Source organism: Plecotus auritus, assembly GCF_963455305.1.
Source record: "Plecotus auritus genome assembly, chromosome: 14".
NCBI lineage: Eukaryota > Metazoa > Chordata > Mammalia > Chiroptera > Vespertilionidae > Plecotus > Plecotus auritus.
In genome coordinates this window covers 10,856,226-10,878,706 of record NC_137780.1, presented here as the reverse complement: position 1 = coordinate 10,878,706, position 22,481 = coordinate 10,856,226, and the positions used below count along the sequence as shown (strand labels likewise).

Below are 22,481 nucleotides of genomic sequence, written 5' to 3'. Positions count from 1 at the left end.
AAATTTGGCTCTCAAAAGAAATTTCAATCGTTGTACTGTTGATATTTGGCTCTGTTGACTAATGAGTTTGCCGACCACTGGTCTAAAGAACAACTTGTTTCTGAGAAGAAAGCAGTTCATTTTGTTCTGAAAGCTTGCTCTACGTTAGATACTTGGACAAATCCACAAATCATAGTGTACGTTCTTTTTTCTGAGTTTCTGTGCCAACAGCAGCCAGATGACTCAACCAACTAATTAGAGTTCTGACTTTAACATGATATTAATTTGTTGATTTAAGAGAAAGTACAAAAATTCATTCATAATCTTCTTTTCACAGTCAAGTCTTAGTCACCTTGAAAGGATGTACTAAAAATCAGCAAGATATGAGAAATAATATTTCTTAGCTTCCAGTTTAACCAAGTCAATACAGCCTGTGGACATGGAGTAGTTAATGAAATAAAATGAAGCAACATTTTGGGTTGTGTCATGTTCTAGGTAAAAGTTGAGTTTCATATTTGTACAAGCTCTGCTCATGTTGGCAACAACCCTGTGTCCACTGGTTTGGTTTGTAAGAGGAACCTGAAATATGAAAACCAAGGGCTATGTTTTTACTTCTATAATGATATGGAGATAGTGTTATCTTGGCAGCTACAAGGAATCGTTGATAGAGTGAGACCACCTTTGGTGAGATGGCTTCATGAGTCCAAGAAGGAGAATCTGTCCCTCTCTGAGCCTGAGGTGGCAGCAGAAAACCTGTTCTACATAACAGGAGGACTGAGAAAAGGCAGCTCAAGGGAAGAAAATGCATGGGCACCAGGGAAATTGCCTTGAGTGGGTAAGCTAGCGGAGAGGACAAGAGCGAAATTCCAGAAGGAAGCCTTGGTGGGTCTTTTGACATCATAACTACCCAAAAAGGATTCCTTGGAAATTCATCTTGAGGGCCATGTAGTATTACCCACTCCCATGTCCCTAAACATCTTCATTCCAACAGAAAAACCCCAGTATTTATGGAGGGTTGGCTTTTCTTCTCTTTTTTCTGGAAGAAGGTGAAGGGAACCAGTTTTCTATTAGATGATGTCAGGGAGGAACTGACATCCGGACTATGTACTATTTGTTAATTTACTCCTTTGGCATTCTACCCAATGTTGTGTCATTTTCAGTGTTGGGCCATTCTAAAAAGAAAGCAGCAATCCAAATTCACCCCACTATTTCACTAAAGGAATTTTCTATGAGGGCAGAATAGTAGAGAATTATGTCCAATTGATCAATGAGGTCATGATATACACTCACTTTTCTTTTTTCTTTTTTTTTTTGAAAATGAGAGAGAAATGAGAGGAGCTGAGGGTGGCTCTGAATAAATGCTTCTTTTATTTCTCTCCATATCCACTTAGGACACTCAAACATGAGACCTTCAATCTACGTCTAATTCACGCAAATAGGCATTTTATAATGGTGTTTGGGTTATTAATTTAAGATGATGTGTTTGTTTCCACTTTATAGTACAACAACAGAACTTAATGCTGCTGGCAATTGGTTTCCCTACAACTCCCCAGTTAAACACACCGACTACATTTATTTCACATACAAGTTATTCACAAATGGCACTTAATGCAGCCAGAAAATGGATTCTAAATCCATTGTTTCTCCTGTGCAGGAAAGCCCATTTCGTTTATTACTCCTTTGCACAGCTATTTGTGTTCAAGGAAAGGTGCATAAAGTTAAAGAAAAAGGAAGTCAAGGATAGCATTTCTCAGCTCACACTCCCCTGCGCTGTTGAAAGCTATAATTTTTAAGTCATGAAATCTGAGTTCTTTCAAAAGAACGGCTATTGGGTTTGTGGGAAAATAGACACTTATCTTCTAAGAATTTAAATGTATGGATTTCATGAGCAAACCGGAGGAAGAGACCCTGTTATTTTATCAGGCTTGAGTTTCGGCCAAAAGTGGCTGGTAGATCCTTCAGAAATTATCCATTATCATCAAAGTATCCATTTGATAGTTTACCTTTCCAAAAAATCCACTGCTGGTTTCTTCCTTTCAAAGGAACACTAAGCTTTTTGACATGAAGCATTCTTTATATAGAAAACATCATTAGTGAATTCCTGGTGAGGAGCCATATGTCCCTACGTGGAATTTTCCATTTTATTCCCCATTTACTGGTAGGAAGTTCAGGTCTAATATTCTGAGGTACAACAATCCCTTTCATTAGCAGAGTAATGGACAGGCGGTTCAGGACTCTATGATGGTAGTTAACATTATACTTCTGTTAAGAAATTTATTTATGCCTCTATTTCCCCACATGCAGAACAGGCAGATAATAAAGTTTAAAAAATAATTAGCTGATCACTAGCCCAAGCTTTTGAGCATGTTTTTCTCTTAAAAGTAAATGGTAACACCCACGCCAGTCCCCAATCCACAGGTAACCATTATTATCAGATGGGTGTGTACGCTCCCAGAATTTGTCTATGCATTTATCTATAGAAATAAAATATTATTTTCTATGTGTGCTTCTTATACATAAAATACAATATATTAATGTAGTTCTATAACTTCTTTATATATGCAGAACTTTTCACTTAAAAAATTTTTAATGTTTTCATTGATTATTTTAGAGAGGGAGAAAGAGAGAGGGAGAGAGAGACAGAAATATCGATGAGACAGAAACATCAACTGGCTGCCTCCTCATGCCCCCTACTGGGGATCAAACCCACAACCCGGGCATGTGCCCTGACCGGGAATCGAACCAGTTCATGGGTTGATGAGTTGGCCGGGCTCATCTCATTCTTTTCAACGGATGCATACAGTTCCACAACGTAAACATACCCAAATTTATCTAGCAACTCCCGTACGCACAGAAATTTAAGTTGCTTCTAATACTTCGCATTAGACAAATTACGGTTCCATACACACCCTGGTTCAGGCCGCCGTGTGCAGTTGTGGAAAAGTCATTTTCTGGCATAGATCATTAAAATAAAACTGCTATGTCACAGGGAATTAACATTTCAAAATGAACAGATTTTGTTAATTTGCCTTCTATAGTGATGGTCCCACTTTACATTCCCTCAAGCCATGTTTGTACATTTCTTCCACTGTTCACTTGTCAACATCCCTATTCCTCGTGGTCCATCTCAGACGTCAACTAACTGCTCCATGAAATCTCCCTGGGTATCCGGATGGGTTGTCATCACTCCCTCCTCAGATTCACCTGAGCATCCTGTTCACCTGTTCTTTTGGAACATCACCTTTTGGATTCTCCCTCTTCCTATAGGTTTGGGTACCTGTCCTATACACTTCTACCTGATTGCAAGGTCTAGAGGGCAGTGGATATTGTAGTCAATGTCAGCAGGGAGCATGGTGCTTATTACATTAGGAACTCCTGAAATATCTAACTTTTGATTTTTGGAGGAATTTCATATCCAAGTCTAGAATAATAATTTTATATAACACTAAATCAAAAAGGTTTAAAGAATGGAAAGTGAGCATTAACTTGGAAGGCTTATAGTTGACCCAAACTTGAAGAATGGAAACCCAGAATATTTCTTTCTTACCTACTGACTTTACGCCGTCTTCCTTGTTTGTTATAAAAGAGTTCAGAGAGTGTACTTAAAATTGCCATAGGAAAACATCTCCTCCCAAATCATGGGTATTTTTAATTACCTTGAGGTGCTGCCTGCAGAGTCTGACCTAGAAAAGGCTCACTTGAAGTGCACCCGGCAGATGTACAAGCTGTAAGAGTGAAGCTGTAGCTGGTATACGGCTGGAGACCTAGAAAGAGCAAACAAGAAATCAAGTTCATCTGGAGAGGGTTATTTATTATCAACGAAGCAGCAGAAGTGACATGCAGAGTTGCTGAGACGGTATCCAAAAAATTTTTTTAAGAGCAGAAAACACCCTTTAAGGAAGATGGGAGCTTCATAAGCAGTTCAGTATTAATAGAAACTTCATTAATCACTGATGAAATAAGAAACTCTCAGCCTTCGACGAGGTTTATTCATGGAACCCAGCCATCCACCTCTCTCTCGATTCCCCTGTACCACAGGCCATTGGCGAGGCCGCCCTGCCCAGGTGGCAGGAGCCCTCTTTCTCTCGAGGAGCCCAGCCCGCGCTTAGAGCTCCAGAGTTGTTTTGTTTAAAAGTCCTGCCTTAGACTGTGGTGAACTCTTTCGATCACTTCCAGCCCTAGGGACGTACAGAACAAATCTAATTTCTTTTCCACATGACAGTTCTTCAAATATTTGTGGACAGTTCTCAAATCCCGCCCCCCCCCCCGCCCCCCGCCCGAGTCGCCTCTTCTCTGGGCTAACCATCCCAGTTTCTGCAATTGCTTCTTACATGAATAGCAGAAAAAAATAAAAAAAGAATGCTAGAGTCAATGTTTTTTTTAGCCTGAGCCATATTCAGCTAATATTAACACCAACTAACTCTCCTTTTTTAAGCTTTGTACTTCTTCACCATGAGACAGTTGACCATCTCATCACTTACTGCTGTAGTGTTTTGGGCGGGGGCGGGGGGTGTTTGTTTTGTCTTTACACATAAACATAATTTGATGAGGGGACAGTGCTTATTACTTTTTTTTTTTTTTTGGTATTTAGACATTTACAACACAAGTTCTATGTTGTTAGACTTTACCACTTCCTGGCTGGTGACCTTGGAAAGTAATTTGGCTTTTCTTTACCTTGATCTACTGGTCTGTAAAATGGGAAATCTACCTGGTAGCATGTAGCTCCTAAGACTGTTGAGAAGGTGAAACAGGTTACTTCAACAACACTTCATGTTGGCAGAAGCAGCCTTAAGACGCAGAAGCATTCAACAAGATGTATGCTGAGTCTAATCTTGCCTGTTTTGATTCTGGGAAAAATTAAAATGTTGCCAAAACTTATTTTTTTAATAGACTTAGTTTGTACGTCAAATAATGGGGCTTAGTTATAACAGGCATCAGATGATCACTACTTTCACGTGACCTCTGAACGACATTTTCACATACTTTGTCCTTTGCATGGGGTGACTCTTCCTCCAGAAGACATCCATGTGTCAATCTAACTTCACACAAACTTGTTCAAATGCTACATCTTTAAAGATTTTGACCCTCTACACCCAACACTTTTCATCAGATTACTATCTTCCTTCCTAGCCTTCAACATTACCTGTTATTTTGTTATATGTCTGTTTGTTTGTTGTTCGTCAACCCCTCTATAAGCTCTGAAAGAACAAGGACACTGGTTTACCCACCACGGCCCCCTCCAAAGAGGGACCAGCACAACAGAGGCGCTCGCTACATGAGTGAGACCACGGACTAACTGGTTCACTGAGGATCAGAGCTGGCTTCTCTGCTAAAGCGAGGATGTGCCGTGGCAGGAGCTGCTCCAGGCATCAGCATCCCCGCCCTTCACGTTTCCTTATCAGTTCAATGGAAAGATGCAGATGCTTATTCGACTGCAATCTTCTATCTGGTTGTGATGGAGGATTTGGACAATTTTGATATTTAGCTGATTTGCAGATGAGGAATGTGATGAAAGATCCAAGTCATACCCAAGCCATGATGTTTGATAAAAGCTGACGGGAAAATGTGCGAGATGATAAAACACAGTGCTCAAAAAAGAAATGGAAGGAAACATCCGAGAAGGAAGGTCAGGGACTGCAGGGGCAAAAGCTGCGTTTGCCTGGTGATGTCCCCCAGGTACTGCCTTCACTGAAAAAGGGGGGTCTTGACCCTTGTCACACCATTTCATCTGAGTAGCTTACTCCTCACTTAGAATGGAAGCAGTTTGAGAGTAGGGATGGTATTTTGAGGTCTATAAAAATAATTTCTTCCTAATAGTGCCTATTTTAAATGTTCATTGTTCGTGAAATATTGTTTAAAGAAGACAAGCATACAAAAGTGCTCCATTACAACGTGTGGGCTATGAGGGCATGACAGTGCAGACTTGCTTATACGGGCTACAGACCAATGGGAGAGAAGGTGATCTCTGAGTGTGTAACTCCCCACATTCCATACTTAGGTCCTGCATTTTTCATATTGCTAGAGGACTGGATGACTAACGGGCTTGGCTCAAATACCCCGTAAGGCAAGTATCTGCTGCCATCAGACGGAGATGATTTCCATGAATGAGACGACCTTCTCTATGGATGCCTCCGTACAACTCAATAAAACCAACACATTTCAAAGGGAATTTGCTGTCATTTTCAGTAAGTCTCTATTGGTAGCCCTTAAAATTAGATATGTATGAAGTATCAGCAACAGGCAATGAAAAGGGCACACCGACTGAAAAGTACTCATGAATTGATCAGGATGAGAAGACGGAAATAAAGAGAGATCTCCAAGGAACCGCTTAGACTGTAACTTAATCCTGAAGTCGAAGAGAAGGAGAAAAGAAAACATCACTCAAGCGCTCAGCACTGAATCAAAAGAGCAGGAAACAGCCGTTGAAGAGAAAGGCAAATGCATGGAGAAGAGCCAGGCATTTAACACTTGCATCACAGTGCCGATTACTATGTCTGCAAATTACACGGATTTCCCCACAGGGAACCATGTGCTCTAATTTTAAAGGAAAGATGCATAAAATAGCCACACACATTACTAGTACACTTCCAAGTAACGTTACCTTTAAGAGTAAATGTGTGTTAAAATGGGATACAGGCCAATGTGAGAGAAGGTGGTATCTCTGAAATATCACAAAAAGTCTGCCTATGGATCATAAAGGTATGATTTGGGAAACAAAACCCAGGCCCGTGGAAGTTACATTTGACATACTCTATAAGAAACAGCTTGTTTCTAAGGTTTAATCTCCAGATAAACTGCCAGGAAAAGGCATTTTTTCTATTATAATGTTGGACAGCCAGCACTACTTCAAAGCAGGCATCCAGGTATGTTGCGGTGACACCTGTCACATTCAAAAGAACGACCAAATAGCCCTGAGGACTATGAAATGCCACAAGTGCCTCTACCAACTTGGTTACTGACGAATTCACGTGCTGAGAGGCCTGGGAGGCTCTAGAAAGTTTTTGTCGGGTGGTCATCAGTATTGTAACCTTGTAGATAAATGACCTGCCTTAGCACCTCCTGGGTCATGGGTCGATGCTCAACCACTGAGCCACACTAGCCATGCCTATCTTTACATTTTTATTAATTTCTGACAGGAAGAGAGAAGAAGAGAGAGAGAAACATCAATGATGAAAAAGCTGCCTCCTGCATGCTCCCAACTGCGGATTGAGTCCGCAACTCTGGCTTATGCCCTGACCAGGAATTGAACCGGAAACGTTACCTCCTGGTTCATTGGTCGATGCTCAGCCACTGAGCCACGCCAGCTGGGCTTGAAATGCTTAATGATTTTTGAACAAGGGACCCCTCATTTCATTATGCCCTGGGCCTTGCATATTACGACGTCCTTCTGCCTGAGATTTAGATGTGCTTGATGGTCTCACTTTTTATCTAATAAAGATGAAACACAGGTATTCAGATGCTAGTTTGCTACTCAACATTTATTCCCTTGACAAGTATTTTGATCACTTCATGAGTGTTAAGTGGTGTGACAGGTACCCATCCCAGCCAGGTGAGACAAGGGCAGACGGGAAGCTATTGTCTCTCTCCTTAAGCAGCTTTATCTACTCGTTGAGGAGCAGAAACCAGAGAAAAGGATATGGCAACCAAGTCTAACAAACACTATGTCAGCAGAATGTAGGATAGATACTATGGAGGCATACAGACTTATCCAAATGTAAAATCTCACTGTACAGAATGTCCCTCTTTTGTGATATGGATGGTCAAACTATGTTCTCTTTTCCCACGAAGCGATGCAGGAAATGTGTCTGCCCGTGTGTAGGTCCTCTCTGCTATACTAGCAAGGAGCACTGTGCACGCTCTTTCAGCACAGGGAGCTTTCATTAGCTTCCTAGAGGATGCGGGCGGAAGGCAAACACCTCTCCTTGCTAACTTCGTGCTGGTGTGCCTTCCCTTTTAAGTGAAATGCAATGTGGAGCAACTTTTAATGAGTTTTTTAAAGAAAACATTTCCCCGAGAGTTAAGAGACACATAAGCCCTTATCCTGTCTGCCACTAAAAAAAACATGATTAATTCATTTTGTCCTCCGTGGCCCTAATTATTTCGTTAATCCCCTTCCCCTGCGTCCACCCCAATGCTGACGTGAGGAGGGCCCCCGTCTAAGTGGAGGTAACCCAGAATGAAACAATGCCGTCGCCGACATCCCGATCGTTCGGTGCTGGCCGGCGGCCGTGTTTCGTAACCGGTGATATGAAGAGGCCGGTTATTGACAAGCTGCCATGTGCTGTTTGCATTAGCGAATATGAGAAGATGATGGCGCTGCTCCCTCGTCCCTGCGGAATCCAGCTCAGTGAGATAGCAGAAAACGCGACCGTTTACTTAGAGCATTGATAACACCTCTAAATAATTAACTGAGGACTTCCTGTCTTCAATTACTTAATGCTTTTTTTAACATCTTGAGAGGATTATAAGCAATTTATGGATCGCACGTGAGGAGTGCACTCGCCGCTATTCCCACAAAGCATTTAAGGGATCATGTTTCCAAAGCTTGGTGGTAATTAAAAATAAGCACAGAGACAATGGGGCTGGGGCACAGCGCTCGCTCCCCTGCTGTTGCTTCGCAGGACCTAGATTTCAGGCTCCAGGATGACTACAGGTACAACTCCGTCCGTGTTGCACTGATACCCGGGGAATGCTGGGGTTTGGGAAATGATGAGAAAATGAAAGCATTCATCCCAGGGGATCCAGGCAGCTCTTCGTCAAACCTTTGAGATGAACTGTGAAATACAGTTGCTTATTTGAGTTCATTCCGTGACCTCAATAAAACAGTCACTCATATACTCATATAAAACACTTCTGTGTTCAACGTGGTTGGTCCGCTATCCATGGTGCTGAATTTGCCTGGCAGATCAAATGCATCTGCACTCCATAGATCTCAGGGTTTAGGTCATCGAATGCCTACCTAGCACCTTTCCTGTCCTCTAGGGCTACACCTGGGTGGCTATGAACTTGGTCAGGTTTTGCTGAATGAGGTTTATTTGCTCTTTCAACAGAAAACTATCTCTTTAGGGCTGTATCCCCCAAGTGACGTGTTCTCTAAATTGATCTAAAATAGCACAAATGGACCAAACGGAAGACCTGGTGGATGAAGCTCTCCTACAGCTTACATTCCAGCGGGAAGAGACATAAAAGGACAAAGAGAAAACCAACGAAAATATCAGACAGTGACCAAGTCTATGAAAAAATGGAACGCAGGTGATGTGGTGGTATGTTTGGAAAGCCACAGCTAGACTGGGGACCTCAGGAAAGCCTTCTCTCCTACAGAAGTGACATTCAAACTCAACATGTTCATTATTATTATAATCACTACCAGTAATTATCTAACATTATACTGTTATACCGCACTGTTATTATACTATCAAAGCTAATTATAAACTGTTATAATAAACAATAAAAATAATGCACTTATTAATTGATGTTAATAACAAGTTGTCACAACCAGTCAACTGTCAACTATTCTGTGTATTAATTACTGACGTGGTAGATACATGTTGTCCTCTTGTTGATTTCCACCCCCCCCCGCTTGTGCTTTCTATGCTTTCTTGGCTACCTTCGTCCCATTACCTTGGGGAATGAAAATGCATCTTTCTGTTTGTCTGGAGGCGGGGGGAGGAATAAAAAGTGAATACTGATGCAAAAACCCTACACATAATGCATATTAAAGCCAAACAGAAATTATTTCTGAAGTGATCTGCTGTTGTGGTTTATTGCTGCCAGTGTGGCTCCTTCTATTAGTGTGGGTAAGCGGGATCTGACCATATGTCAAGAGAACACGTCCTTTCGAAGTGACCTCATCTATCACACACACACCCCTGGGATGCTCGGCCCCCCAACCACAAGGACAGACGCTTCCGGTAGATTTTTACCTGTGACCGTATGTTCCCTCCTGTCGGTGGTATCCGTGTGGATGAGCCCTTTCCCAACCTGCTGGAGCTGGTACTCCTTAATGACGCCATTTGGTTTCTCAGGGGCATCCCAGCTCAAGTGCAGGGCGTCGGCCCCGGGCGCTGTGATCCTCGGTGGCAGCACGCTCTGCGGGGCTCCTTGGGTGGGAGGGACAGCCACCTGAAACACGGAGTCAAACAGCCATTTATCACTGCACCAGGGGTGCACTAGGTACTCCCACCCTCAGAATGTCCCTTTTGTGTTAAATACATGTGTTTTCTATTGAGTTCAGAGAGAAAGGGAAAAGGAGAGAGAGATGAAACATCAATGAGGAGAGAGAATCATTGGTCGGCTTCCTCCTGCACACCCCACACCCAGGATCGAGCATACAACCCAGGCATGTGCCCTGACCGGGAATGGAACCGTTCCTGGTTTATAGGTCGATGCTCAACCACTGAGCCACACCGGCTGGAAGGTTTTAAAATGGTGTCGCCTGGCCTGGCACATCACGAGTAGGGGGTTGGAGAAGGGCACCCTCTTTCTTTGATTCCTTCCCTCCCATCCTATCGAAACAATAAAATCCAACCTTGAACACATTCCCTAAGTCTTAGGCTACCATTTATCACAACCAGGCTCTACAGCCATCCTGACGGCAGAGAGCAGCCCTCCATTTACACAAGTGAGACCTGGCTGGAGACTGTCAGCCTGGAGGACTCTTGGTAACTCTCTCCCATATGGCCCAGGAGTGTCTCTGCATTTTAACAGCCTGATTTTGTACATGTTAAGCACCAGTAAACATGGAGCCAAAAGCCACATCTGAACTCGCTTGCATATGACATGCTTTGAACAGTGTACATGGGCAGACCTTTGTCTTCCAGGCTTCCTGTGATCCCCGGGATGACACTACAGTGTCTGCCCCAGTGTTCTAGGAAAGGACCAAGTGAGAAGAAAAAGAACAAATCAGCCAGTTATTTGCACCGTTGTCGAAATATGACTTGGGGAGAAAAGGGGTTGCATTTGTGTGCTGTTTTTCACAGAATTTACTCTGATTTTACCTTTTAACCGTTTTTGGGGGGTGGGGGGCAGTGGTAAGCATGAGCTGTGCCTGTGCAGACAGCATGGGCTTTGCTTGGACTGCTCAGGCCCTGATTTCTGATTGGGACGGTCAGCTGCCATCTGCCCCAGGGCGACAGGTTTCTGCAAGGGTCTGTGGACTGTAGAGCTGAACCCAGTCTGGCTGAATGTGTGACTTGGACAGTTCTCATGCAGGGTCTGAGGAGGCTGTGCCTCTAAAGACTGAACAACATGTACGGACCGGAGCTGCCATGTGTGAGTCTGTTTTCTCCTGGGCGTCCTCTGTGATTATGGCTCTTTATTGTCTCCTGGAGGGTTTGTCTCTCCCAGCCCCTGGGTGGGGTTTTCTGCCTTCATTTCACTCACAGCATTCCCCAATGCTCATCACCTATGGTCTTCTGCTTGGACCACAGTCAAACACTCCTTGCTTTGATATCCCTCATACATCTTTCTAGCAAACTCCAGTCCTATATACAGTGTGTGTGTGTGTGTGTGTGTGTGTGTAATTTCAGAGAGGAAAGGAGGAGAGAGAGAGGAACATAAATGATGAGAAAGAATCATTGATTGGCTGCCTCCTGCGTGCCCCCTGCTAGGGATCGAGCCTGCAATCAGGGAATGTGCCCTGACCGGGAACTGAACCATGACCTCCTGGTTCATAAGTCCATGCTCCACCATTGAGCCATCCACTCCCTTCTTAATCCTGCTTCTTACTCGTTATTTTCGCATAAAGGACCAAATAATATTTTTTCCCATCACTCTGCTGTTGGCTCCTTCTCTTAAATACATATTTAAAAACTATCCAAACTTTAATCTTAATGTTTCACTTCTTCCTCTTTTGATTTTTTCTTTGCTTGCACGATGGCACTGTGACCCACACGCTTTTCCAGCCACATACCTTGGAAGTACCCAGGACTCACTCCTCTCATTTCTCTGCATACAGGTGACCACTAAGTCCCGTCTCTCTTACCCTCTGACACCTGCTGTGTCTTTCTGAGAGTCGCCATCCTGACCCCTCTGCCCGAGTTCAGGACTACAGTATTTCTTGGCAAGGTTGTTGCAGAACCCTTACACACATTTTATTTTCTATGCTAGGCTTCTTTTGCTCTTCTTTTTCTTTATTTTTTTAACTTTTGTTTTCCAAGAGCTTTTTAAAAATTCTATTTAAATAGAAACCCCCCTAAACTGAATATTGGTTTGGGAATTACCATGGATTTATAGAAGAACATCTAAAAATAGTTAGTGGGCCCGGCTGGCGTGGCTCAGTGGTTGAGTGTCAACCTATGAACCAGGGGGTCACGGTTCAATTCCCGGTCGGGGCACATGCCCAGGTTGTGGGTTCGGTCCCCAGTGTGGAGGCAGCCTATCGATGATTCTCTCTCATCATTGATGTTTCTATCTCTCCCTCTCTCCCTTCCTCTCTGAAATCAATAAAAATATATCTTAAAAAAATTAAAAAAGAGTTGGTAGAAGCGTGATAAAACGGATATATGAACTCAAGTATTCTTATTTATTTATGAAACACTGATATTTGGATAAATCTTTCTTCCAGTGATCTCTAGTTTGAGAGGCATAAGTATTAGTACCCAATTGAAATGCAACTGAACACCCTCAACACAACATAGAGAGAAACACTGTATTCTATCGCTGGGCAAATCACTCTTGACCTAGACATTAGATGGTCTTCGCAGTGGATAACGTCACCTAGGGGTGAGGCAAACTCCCCTTACCTCGCTACTGGGGGCACAGCCTGCAACCGTGCAAGCTTTCAGCTGGTATGAATATTCCTGAAAAGGCTGAATTCCCGTTGTATCAGAGAAGGTCAATGACCTTCCCCGAAAATATTCCACTCCGTTTCGGAGAAGAATGTAGTAAATGATATGACCTAAAGGAGACAGAGAAATGCTTGTATTTGAGCATCATAACCTTGTAACCATTTACAAACAACGTACATGCCTTAAGAGTTCGGAACAAATGGGATGCTATGGCATTATGTATTTAATTTCCATTTGCTATCACATTGCTATGAGCAAAGCGTTCTTAATTATACGCACTCTTAGGGAGGAGATGGATTCTTGACATAGCTAATCAGAGTCATTTATGCTTATTTCCCCTCACTAGCAAACAAATCTACTTTCAATATTAAAACTATTTTGCCTTCCCATAACCTGATTTGTCATAGCAACCCAGGTAAAGGCTGGGATTCAAGAAAAAAAATTGGGGGCTCACAATGCATGTGGGCTATTCCACAAAAGGAATGACTAGTTGGCACAAACCTCAAGTCCACTTGATCAGGAAATACTTTTTAGGGGTTAGATGCATGCCAATTACATGTAGATTACACACATTTCAATGTGCTCATGGGTTTATGGAACTACGGTATTTCTGTCTAAAAGCAGCTTAGTACCATTCGGTTGTATGGGTTTCTCCCAGGTTAGGACTATTCCATCTTCAGGATGGTCCCTTCTGATCCACTGCGGGGGACTCACTCCCTGAGGCACGTCTTCTTTCGTGCTGGCTCTAACAGCTTCGCTGAGTCCTCGTCCGTAGCCATTCCAAGCCGAAATCCTATACTCATATGTCGTATAGGGCTCCAGGTTCGCATCTAGAGAGACAGACATTGAACGGTAGAAGTTTTTAAAAAAATTTAGTTTACCATCATTTTGCAAATGAATAGCAAAACATTTAAACGTTTTTTTTTTTTTTTTAAGGCTTAATGCTCTAATCCTCTCCCTGGAAAGAAAACTCTAATGTCTTGATTCTATGAATCATAAAAAATATCTTCCATGTCTCATAGATGCAGAGATATGGAATGGCACAGAACAGGATTCACCTTTTCTGACCAGAGGAATGTGGGCACGTCAAAGAAATGATTCGAAAAGAAAAGCCCTCGACTGATGTCCATTGGATGTCGCTGCTTCCTAAGTTCATGCTCCCTCCACTCCTGCAGGGGGCGGGCTTGCCAACCTTCTTTTAGAGTCTCATCATTATAAATGCCACCAATTCTTATGGTGTTACTATCACTTAATTAGATCATCCTATGGATTATAACGCAGCTGTTATGAGATGCAGGACTCGGAGGCGAGCGTATGGTGGTTAGTGAAGAAAAGTGACTGTGTCCTCTCCTCTCCCACCAAACCAAAACTGAGACAGACCCCAAACCAGCCACCTAATCCAGCCGGCCACCTGCTCTAGCGCCACGCCTACACGAGATTCATTTTCAGTCCATCCACGTGGCTTGTTTGACCACATTCTTCTTAGATCTTGAACAATTAACCCTGCCCTGCCTACCTTACAGAATTAGCACGAACATGAAATACAATTAAATTATATGGAAGAACTTCATAAAAGGTCAATTGCCATCAAACATAAGGGATTATCTTCTGTCCCCATTTTCTCTGGGAAGATGGTGTCCACCCCTCGTTACCTGTGATGACCACCAGAGGTCTGCAGATTTCCCTTCCATTCTGGTCAGAGACTGCATTTCCCAGTGTTCTTTGCCGTTTGGTGTGGTCACATGACTGAGATCTCAACAAGGGAAGGGCATGGAAGTGATATGGGCTCCTTGTGCATCACTTTCTAAAGAGGAAGTCACCGCCTTCCATTGCTGGTCTTGTCCCCTGCTTATGGGTTAAAACTAGGAAATGGTATCTCAGGCTGCAGCGTGTGGACAAGGGCAGCACCCCGAGCACCATGAGCCACGAAATGGGAGGAATCTGGATCCCTGACTAGGGGCTGAGGTGCCCACCCCATCCACTCACTCACAGATGGTCCCTGTGCTTTTGAAGCTCTTTGCTCAGAGATTAACCTCTCTCTTGATCCTAGCTGTTATTTCCCACCCTTCAAGTCCATTTCTCATTTCAGTTCCTCATTTTTTTCTTCTACAATGTTTCCTTCTTCTCTTTTTTACCCTTTCATCTCTTGCCCTTATTCCTTTATTTTCCTGTGAGGGTCAGTCTTTCAGAGATGCTTCTAGTCCATTAAAGCATTCTTGATTACTTCGCACAAAAGGAATCATTTGTTGAAATGTTCCTTTTCCTTAATAATCTCTTTCTCAGAGCTCTTTTTCCCTTTGGCAGAATTTCCTTTTTTTTTTTTTAACTTTAACTTTGTATCTCAAGATCATTTTGTATGTTATATGGGGTTAGTCTTCTAATAACAGAGGGTTTTGTTTGGGGGGATATAAATGTTCAATATTTACTCGTTAATTGCTTAACTGCCCCGGACATGTTTGTCTTCAATCACTTCTAGCTAACATAGTAATCCTTCAAAAATGCATATCATAGAGTGTCATCCCATAACTAAAAATGCGTATCATAGCATGTCATTTAACATCTACACCTTGCTGTATAAAGGTAAACTATTTATTTCTTTGTTCCTTATTCTCTACAGGTTTACTTTAAAATAGCCTGCATCCTTGTTTAGAGTTAAACTTAAAAATATTTAAACTGCTAACTTTGAACAAATCCAGATTGTGCCTTTAAGGACCCTGTGACTCGCTGGCCCACAGGGTGACGGAATGAACTGCTATTAGATTGAGGAAGAAGATGATGTCAGAGTGAAAGCAACCTGCACGTCACAGCTTCTCACAACCCCTCGCGTGCCGTGGGCAGTGCATCCTTCCTGTTACCTGTAAAGGAGAACGTGTCTGCGCTTCCCGTGTGCACCAGCTCTTCCGCGGAGGAGCACGCTTCTTCCACAGATGTCTTCTCCGTGGAGCTGCGAGACCCTCTGATCACTGTGCAAACGTGGCTGGTGAAGTTGAAGTCACACCGGCCGCAATGTGCTGTGGCCGCCGCAGACACTGGACAGATAGTGCCGCATGCTTCCGGGGTGTCCTAGGCCAGGCGGTGGGGGTGGAGGAGAGCGGGAGAGGGGAGAGGACTTTACTATTTCATTTAGGCAGACATGGGGTCAAGTTCTACAACTTGTAATGACATTTTCTTCCATCAAGTTCATGAATGAATCTCTCAAAATGAACAAAAAGGAGAAGTGAAGGCAGTTTGTGTGCTAGAGAGAGCATTTATGTTGAAATGACACAAATTTGGATTCAAGATCCAGTTGAACAAGCCTCTAGCTCTGTGACCTTGAGCAAGTGACCTAGACTCTCCAAGCCTCAGCTTCTTCAGCGAGAAAATGGAAATTAAATGTAGCAGTTTTGTTGTGGGACTCAAAGGGCGCCTGGGAATGCCTTATGCTCAGTAGATCCACTATCATTCATAACAGTCGTTGTTATTTTACTATTGTTACTTTGACACTTTCCTAGTGGAGTTTTTGAGAAAATAAGAAATGTGGTATTTGAGGATCTGCACCTCCTAAGCTGTTGGGAAAGTATGATCTGTAAGAAGTATCCCATCTAAGTGAAAATCTACGTAGTTCATGAACTACCATTATACTTACTTACCAGAGGCCCGGTGCATGAAATCGTGCGGGGGGGGGGGGTGTCCTTCAGCCCGGCCTGCGCCCTCTTGCAGTCTGGGAGCCCTTGGGGGGAGTGGACCTAAGCTGTCAGTCGGACGTCCTTAGCACTGCTGCGGAGGCGGGAGAGGCTCCCTCCACCATTGCTGCGCTCACCAGCCGTGAGCCCGGCTTCTGGCTGAGCGGCGCTCCCCCTGTGGGAGCACACTGACCACCAGGGGGCAGCTCCTGCATTGAGCGTCTGCCCCCAGGTGGTCAGTGTGCGTCATTGTGACTGGCTGTTCCACAGTTCGGTTGATTTGCATTTATTATATAGGATACTTGTAAGCCTTGTCTCTGATGAATCTCTAGATTTTTTAATATATTTTGCTAAACACTAATATGTTTTAATCTTATAAAATATTTCATCCTTCCAGATTTTACAGGGATATATACAAGTCAATACAGGGTGGGGCAAAAGTAGGTTTACAGTTGTTTGTAACTAAGTGAATTTGCTGGATCAAAGAAAAGTGGTGGGTTCGGGTTGAGGGCCTAGGGAAGCAGCCAGAATCTCCCTGTGTTTCCCTCCATGGCACCCACGGGCGTGAGATGGCAGCACGCCAGGCCCAGGCTCTTCTGGGCACACAGGAGTTTCAGTCCTGCCCTGACCGGAAGCTCTGGGTAAGGCTCCCAGAGGACAGCTAGCTCAGCATTATTAATTCCCTTAGAATTCGCTGCAAGGGCATCCATCACAGCGAGCTCACTGGGTGTTAATATGGATGCAATGCGGACATGAATAATGCACACAGCAGTTTGGACATTCCCATTCTAGAACAATAGCCACGAGCAATGTATTTCTCTCTCCGTCCTCCAGTCCGTGCCTCTGAGAGGTTTTCCGTCCCTTACCGTCGTCCTGGTTCCGGTGGAAGCCTGGTCGGAGCAGACATATTCCAGGGGGTCGTATCCAACTCCGCCGCAGCAGGCCTGGCTCCCTGGGATAAGCGCGGTCTCGCAGCATTTCACTGGCACCCGGCCGTCCTTCCGAACGTGTGGCTTCGAGGCCCCGCTGGAGGCCGAGCAGCACGTGATCTCTGCCACACTCACATAATCCTGCCCGCAGCAGGACATGCCTGCAACAGCGAGAGGTTAGAGATGAGATGAAGTTTAGGAAAGGGGAGGGGAGGCCGCACAGGGGGCTGTGGAGTGTGGGAGAAGACCGTCAGGCCCTGGCAGAGGCTGAGAGGGTGCGACACTTACGGTACGGGGGCGTGGCCCTGCCAAGGGGATGTCAACTGCAGTGAGTGGTCTTTTTTCACCAGAAGCACTGGATGCGCATTAGCTAAAGGACACGCAGGAGCAAGGATTCCGGGTCACTCATGGGGCCAACTTCTCCAAGCTCCGTAAACAAGAGACCAGGTGTCTGCCCTTTTTCTGATGATCAAATGTTCTGGCAGAAGGAAGGGTACAGTGGCACCTCGTTTCTCGAACGTCTCCCCTCCCGAACAGTTCACCCTGACAACCCTTTCCAGCTGACGCCTGTGGGATCGGTCACGTGCCTCTCAGGCGACAAAGGAGAGAAGGCGCAAATCTGAGTCAGTTTACCACTGTTAACGTCGCAGGATACTGGGCTGTGAATAGTTTCATGGTTGTTGTTTTTTTTTGGTTTTGTTTTTTTGCTTTTGTTGCTGCTTATTAGTGTTGAATTTTCATTCCTTACATTTCCTTTCCTTTATTGTTGTTTTCATGTACATTTCATGCCCTTTTTGTTTTTAAAGTGTTTATTTATAGATTAAACAGTACAATAGACATGTACTTTATAGGAGGAAGGTTAAAACAGGGAATCACTTGGGGGTCTGGAAGAGATTCATCCAACTTACATTATTTCCAATTTATAATAATCTATAATAATAAAAGCATAATATACTCATTAGATCAAATGTCCTTCCAAACGACCTTCCAGACAAAGCCGGGGCTGCGAGGGAAGCCCGGGTCCCGGGTGCTGCAGGGAAGCCGGTGCCGGCAGCGGGGGAAGGAAGGCCCACTCTGGCTCGAATTTCGTGCATCGGGCCTCTAGTGGGAAATAATGATCTGGTTTTCGAACACCTTCTGGAACGAATGAAGTTCGAGAAATGAGGTGCCACTGTACTTAAAACGGAGGGACACAGAGGACACTCCGGAATTCTCAGGGAGGAGCGGCCACCCTAGTGCTCGGGGACAAGAGGCCACACAGAGGGGAGAGGCGGCCTCTGTGGAACTGGAGACGTGGCCGCCTGAGTCTGCTAAGTTGCTGCCTGGCTCTGTCTAGGGTCCGAATATTTGCTTCCTGGGACTCCAGCCACAGCAGAACCGTTCTTTCTTCATGACACAGAGTTGTACCCACTGAGCATGCTCACCGATTAGGTGAACCATCACTGGACCTGCGTCAGAGGGTGGGGGCAGTGGCAGAAGGACCTTGGAGGCAGCATCACTGACCTCGGCATCCATGAAGGACACGTGTGCCTGTGAGACCAAAGGGACCCCTCTCCCCCACCCAATCCAGTTTCACCAACTCTGTTCACCGCATTGAGATGGAACCATAGAAGAGATATGGCAAAAATTTAGACAACAATAAAGCCTGAATAAACAAACAGTACTCCAGAGTCCGATTAAGCTGGAAATAAAGGTGCCTGTACTCTACGCCACAGAGTGATCATATTATAGAGTGACATATATCCATTTATATAGTAGCACAATGAGGTGATTTATTTTAATTAGGGTTTTATTATTAGTCCCGACTGGTAACATAAAGAACCTCAACTTCAAAGTGCCATGGGTTCCTGATGTGTTTAACCTGGCCTTGTACAAACACACGTGCCATGAAAGATACTCCTAATAACAGACCAACCAGTTTTAAGAGGCTTTTTGTTATTGTTTTTTAATCACTGAATCTAGACACTGGCTTGGCATGTGCCTTAAGAAGGATGCTTACCCACGCATAACTTCAAAGAACTCTCCCACTGTCCTTCAACTTTAAAAATATCTCCAATTACTTGCATTTGTATTCACAGTTAACGACATCCATTGAGCATAACTGAGTTTTAACATGTTCTGATGTAACTGCTCAAAGTCATGGGTTTAAAAGTTAACTGTTTTTCTCTGGTGCTTTGTTAATAATTTTGGTTGTTTTAACATTTCCAGGAAAAGTCCTCTCGAATATATGCACACAGCAGGGCTATCATTGCAGTCTGAGTCTTGATTATGATGGATAAAATCACACACACACACACAACAAACCCCACAACTTCAGGTTTTGTATTATTTGGATGTATTTCTGATGCCCTGAGATCAGACATTTAAATGCCACCTTGGATTCTTTACTATTATTTTTTTCTCTGGCCGTTTTCTTAAAATACTTCGTTTTCATGTTAAAGAGCCATCAAATTCTCAAATTCTAAAAACTGGCCCCTTAGGGAGCAGAATAACCCACGCCCCCCGCCCCCCCCATCCAGATCACTTTACGGTTTCACCATGCTTTATGCAGAAAATCAAAATGCAGACGCTGACCCAATTCCAAACTCCTGAGCAGTCATCGGATCGCTCTGAGGGACTTTTGACAGGCCAACTAAAATCCCGCTAATGAACAGTTTTTACATCGGGAAAAAAAAAATAAAAAGAGAGCGAGAGATGCTTTCTTTCACCAAGAGTTTCATGTTAGTTTCCCTGAATTAAAATTTCCAGCCTAGATTTCACCCCCATAACAAGAAGTGACTCCCTTTCTAGTTCCTTTGGTAAACCATTACTTCTTTAATTATTATCAACCTTGTTCCAGGGTGATAAATTGCTAATTACTTAATACCCTAATCAGCGTTCATTCTTTGCACAGATAAACTGTGACAGAGCCATTAATTTAAATAGTAATTTCACTTAATGGCCAGAACGGCACACCAGATTTTTATGCAGCCTTTCCCGAAGCCGGCATCCATCACCGCGCTCTCCTGACATAAAGACGTCTGACGCGCACTAACTCACTTAGGGAGAGCAGATGTTCCAGAGCGGGCTCGGGAGAAAGTCCCAGGGTGCATCACGTCAGCATGAATGAGCTCGGGTTCCGAGTGGGACCATCTCCCAAAACTGCACTGCCATCGCTTTTGACCTCCTACCTAACTGATCACATGTGGCACTTGACTTTTGACCTTTGGCACACAGAACGCACGATTTTGAGTAACACAAAGAAAAACAAAAACAGGCCGTGGACCACTGATGGGCTGATCTATTGTTTTTTTGTTTGTTTTCTTTTTATCTAGAGGCTCTCCATTTAATCTGTACAAAGGTGGAGAGTCTCTTTGAGCAAGTTATTAAAATATTAGATGTTTACTTCTGAGATTAGAAAGCATGTGTAGCCAATGAGTATCTTTCCAAACTGCGTAAATAGCCAATGGAAAGCTTCCACTGTATTAGCTAGAGAACACTGTGGAGGAAAGAATTTTTGGCTCTTGGTATTATAACTACTTCCAATATGTTATCCATTCTTATTCAATGGCAAGGGCTGAAAATGAAAACATGCATAAACATATAGGCCTGATGAATTTCTAAATCCTTAAATCTGCAAAACAGGTGCTCATTTTTCTGAAAAAAAAAAAAAAAAAAAAAAGATCAGCATTTATGAATCATGCTTTTGAGGTTAAATCAGTACTATAGTTTTTTTTAAAAAATGATTCTAGAATATGACAAATCATTGTGGAACTCTGGGATTGAGCATGAGAACCACCTTTTAGTGAGGGATGCAGTTTAGGCCTAGAGCAGTGGTCGGCAAACTGCGGCTCGCGAGCTGCTGTTTGCCGCTCTGTTGACTAATGAGTTTGCCGACCACTGGCCTAGAGGAATGAAAAAAATAAAAGAAGTTTGTGATTAGTCCTTAGGACAAACAAAATTGGTGGCAGAGACTGAAAGAAAATAAATGCAAGCTTGCCTTCACCAGTAGGTGGCTCTATGGCTACCACCACAATGATGAGAAGAAGCGGGTGGAGTAAAAATGCCCCCAAATAGTGGCAACTTATTCTGCAGCATTTATACCGCACTATACTTTCAAAATATTCATTATGTCATAGAAATCTTCCTGTGAAATATTCTTTCTTCTTTTTTCTTTTTAATTCTCAACCAAGGATATGTTTTGATATTTTAGAGAGAGAGAGAGGAAGGGAGAGAGAGAGAAAACGATGTGAAAGACAAACATCTATCAGTTGCCTTCCGTATGCTCCCTGACCAGGGATCGAACCTGCAACCTTAGCTATGTGCCCTGACCAGGAACCAAATCTGCAACCCTTTGGTGTAAAGGTAGATGCTCCAATCACCTGAGCCACCGGGGCAGGGAGAAATGTTCTTTCTATCCATCCTTCCAAGATAGAGTTCTGTGTTGCACATCGCTTTTTAGCAAAGTCCCCAAATCCCATCTTATGTAACTAATACCGGTGCCATTCATTCTACTCAGGTCTGAGTCTGGGGCATGAAAACTCAGTGTTCTTTTCCACAACAGCTTCTCGGAGTTTCCCAAGAAAGGCTGCAGGGACATTTATAATAGAAACAAGGCAACAGGTGCCGAAACCGGTTTGGCTCAGTGGATAGAGCGTCGGCCTGCAGACTGAAGGGTCCCGGGTTCGATTCCGGTCAAGGGCATGTACCTTGGTTGCGGGCACATCCCCAGTGGGAGGTGTGCAGGAGGCAGCTGATCGATGTCTCTCTCATCGATGTTTCTAGCTCTCTATCCCTCTCCCTTCCTCTCTGTAAAATATCAATAAAATATATATTTAAAAAAAAAAAAAAGCAAAAAAAAAAAAAAAAAAGAAACAAGGCAACAGGTTCCAAAGGTCTCCCGTGATCAGTTTCCCACGACGGACAGAAAAACCTGTCCTGTTTTTGTTTTTAATGTATTTTTATTGATTTCAGAGAGGAAGGGAGAGGGAGAGAGAGATAGAAACATCAATGATGAGCCCTAACCGGTTTGGCTCAGTGGATAGAGCGCCGGCCTGTGGACTGAAAGGTCCCAGGTTCGATTCCGGTCAAGGGCATGTACCTTGGTTGCGGGCACATCCCCAGTGCAGGATGGTGTGTGCAGG

At 43.8% G+C, this 22,481-nt stretch overlaps 1 protein-coding gene across 1 annotated transcript in view; it reads right to left on the bottom strand.

Annotated features, from left to right (window-relative positions):
- The window catches only part of USH2A (usherin), a gene marked incomplete at its 5' end in the record, with an annotated part of 419,390 nt that overhangs the window by 89,069 nt on the left and 307,840 nt on the right, over nt 1–22,481 (bottom strand). Inside the window, 6 exons of the mRNA XM_080650916.1 lie at nt 3,636–3,743; nt 9,903–10,101; nt 12,723–12,877; nt 13,400–13,597; nt 15,623–15,830; nt 17,296–17,519. Of these exons, the coding sequence (XP_080507042.1) occupies nt 3,636–3,743; nt 9,903–10,101; nt 12,723–12,877; nt 13,400–13,597; nt 15,623–15,830; nt 17,296–17,519 (1,092 nt within the window). The remainder of the gene's footprint in view (nt 1–3,635; nt 3,744–9,902; nt 10,102–12,722; nt 12,878–13,399; nt 13,598–15,622; nt 15,831–17,295; nt 17,520–22,481) is intronic.